Source organism: Phocoena sinus, chromosome X (assembly GCF_008692025.1).
Source record: "Phocoena sinus isolate mPhoSin1 chromosome X, mPhoSin1.pri, whole genome shotgun sequence".
Classification (NCBI taxonomy): Eukaryota; Metazoa; Chordata; class Mammalia; order Artiodactyla; family Phocoenidae; genus Phocoena; species Phocoena sinus.
The window spans coordinates 30,319,982-30,322,084 of NC_045784.1; the positions used below are offsets into that span (position 1 = coordinate 30,319,982).

The 2,103-nt window shown below is 51.9% G+C and overlaps 1 protein-coding gene across 1 annotated transcript; it reads right to left on the bottom strand.

Annotated features, from left to right (window-relative positions):
* Positions 1-227: 227 nt before the first annotated feature.
* LOC116747041 (melanoma-associated antigen B3-like) lies at positions 228-1,262 on the bottom strand. Its single transcript, XM_032618873.1, has one exon. The coding sequence runs from the start codon at positions 1,260-1,262 to the stop codon at positions 228-230; it is 1,035 nt and encodes a 344-aa protein (XP_032474764.1).
* Between the last annotated feature and the right edge of the window lie 841 nt (positions 1,263-2,103).

Sequence of the window (2,103 nt, forward strand, 5' to 3'; positions counted from 1 at the left end):
AACTCTTATTCTTAAGCCTGATAAACAACAGTAAGTATGACTGATGTAATTCATAAACTTACATTCTAACGCTAAATAAAATTTCATTTAGGAGTAACATTTGAAAAACAGCAAAAAACAAAGACGTATTTCCAAATTCCCCATACAGAACAGGAACACAAAGGTATTATACAGTGTTCCCTCTGTCACACCCAGCCCTACACTACTTGAAATATTGAATGCTCTCTTCAGCCACAAAGTGCAGAATTTGCCACAGATTCTGTGTGGGAGGAGCTGGACAGAACACTGGAACATCCACTGGCTTGGGCTCTCTCCTCCTCATCTTTCAAAGCCTCTTCATACAAAGACTGGAAGGCACTAGGGACGGTGTGATTGACCTTGGCCAGGAACTCCAGGACTTTCATCTTGCTGGTTTCGGCATGGGCTCTCGGGCCCCACAGGAACTCGTAGCGCGCTGGATCACTGTTGGCCACTTGCCGGTATTCCAAATACTTCAGCTTCACCAAATCCTGGGTGATGAGCTTCTTGGGCTCCCCAAATATGAAGTGCCTCTTCCCAGCATAGACTCTCATCTTATTCAGGAATTCCCAGATATTCTCCTCTGTGGCGCAGTTGCCCTTCATGAGGATCACACCCAGGATATACATCAGGATACCGGTCTTGGGTAACCCGCGGCCACGGCTCATGGTCCCATCGTTGGGGAGAGCCATTTTGCTGACAAAGGTATAAGTATGCTTGGTACGGTCGACCTCCTTTAAGTCAACACCAAATAGCATCTCCATGCTGAAAGAAGCTCTTCTGAGGATCTCAGGGAATCGATTTTGGTACTTCTTATCGATAAGCTTCAGCATATGTGCTTTCCTAGCAGGCTTTTTCATTTTATACGTGTGCACCAGGAACTGCACCAACACACTCACTATCCTCCTTAGAGGGCCTTTTCGAGACCGCACGGCAGAGATGGGGGCCTGAGAGGAACTGTGCTTTTTCTTCATTTGGCCTTTGGCTCCTTTGTTTGATCTCGCGGGAGAAACACCTGCAGGCTTAGTGGTGGTGGCTAGGGCCCTCTGAGGACTCTTGAGAGTGCTACGTGACTTAGCACCCGGCTTTCTCCGAGTAGTAACCCCAGGAGGAGAAGGACATGAAGACGAGGCGGCTCCCTCCTCAGCTGCAGTGGCCTGAGCACCCGTCAGACCCTGGGTCCCGCTTTGGGCCTGGTGGCGTCTCTTACGGGTGCGGAGCTTACTCTTCTGCCCCCGAGGCATGCTGACTGTGGTCAGGGACAAAAGGCAGGAGCGCAGGTAGGACAGCGCTGCAGAGATGCGAGAGGATGAGAGGGTGTGAGCGCCTACAGCAGGGAGGTACCACCCTGCCTTTAAGAGGGCCGCTCTTCAGGTTTCCATGTGGGTCCTGCTCTACGAACACACAGGACTCCTGTTCTGATCACCCTGTCCTCTAAGAACCCTGTGGAAATAATCAAAGTGAGCCTCACGCTGCAGCCTGCCAGCCCTGCCTGGTGCTTACTGGGGCTGAGAGCAGCAGTGGGCAATTATCTAGTCCTTGTGGAGCCCCCTCTACTCTGGAGCACTGGGGTTCCCTCAGTTCATATGCAGGACCATCATATCAACTTTGGGCTGGGCCTGGGCCCCCTCCTCTGTGCTGCTCTAAATTTATACCTCAGACCCAGGTCCTCATCTTCCTGGGATACCTTAAGAAGAAGGGAAGGGGCACCTCAGACCAGCACCCCTGCCAGGGGGCACCCACAGCTGACAACTCTATGGGACTCTGTCCTGGGCTCCTTGGGGTCCTCAGTCCTCATTCAGGGTCCTTGCCTTGGCTCTCACCAATCTGATACCATCAGAAATAAAGGAGGGGAAACTCGGGAGCTGTGCAAACAAAGAGAAAGGGAAATCTCTCCCAGCAGCCTCAGGAGCAGCGGATTAAATCTCCACAATTAACTTGATGGACCCCGCATCTGTGGAATACCTCAATAGACAACGAATCACCCCAAACTGAGGAGCCGTGTGGATGAAAGGCTCTTGGTGCTGCAGCCAGGAGTCAGTGCTGTGCCTCTGAGGTGGGAGAGCCAACTTCAGGACACTGGCC

Bases quoted from the DNA above. Each gene is read 5' to 3' on its own strand.
- LOC116747041 (XM_032618873.1), bottom strand. From the start codon at position 1,262: ATGCCTCGGGGGCAGAAGAGTAAGCTCCGCACCCGTAAGAGACGCCAC.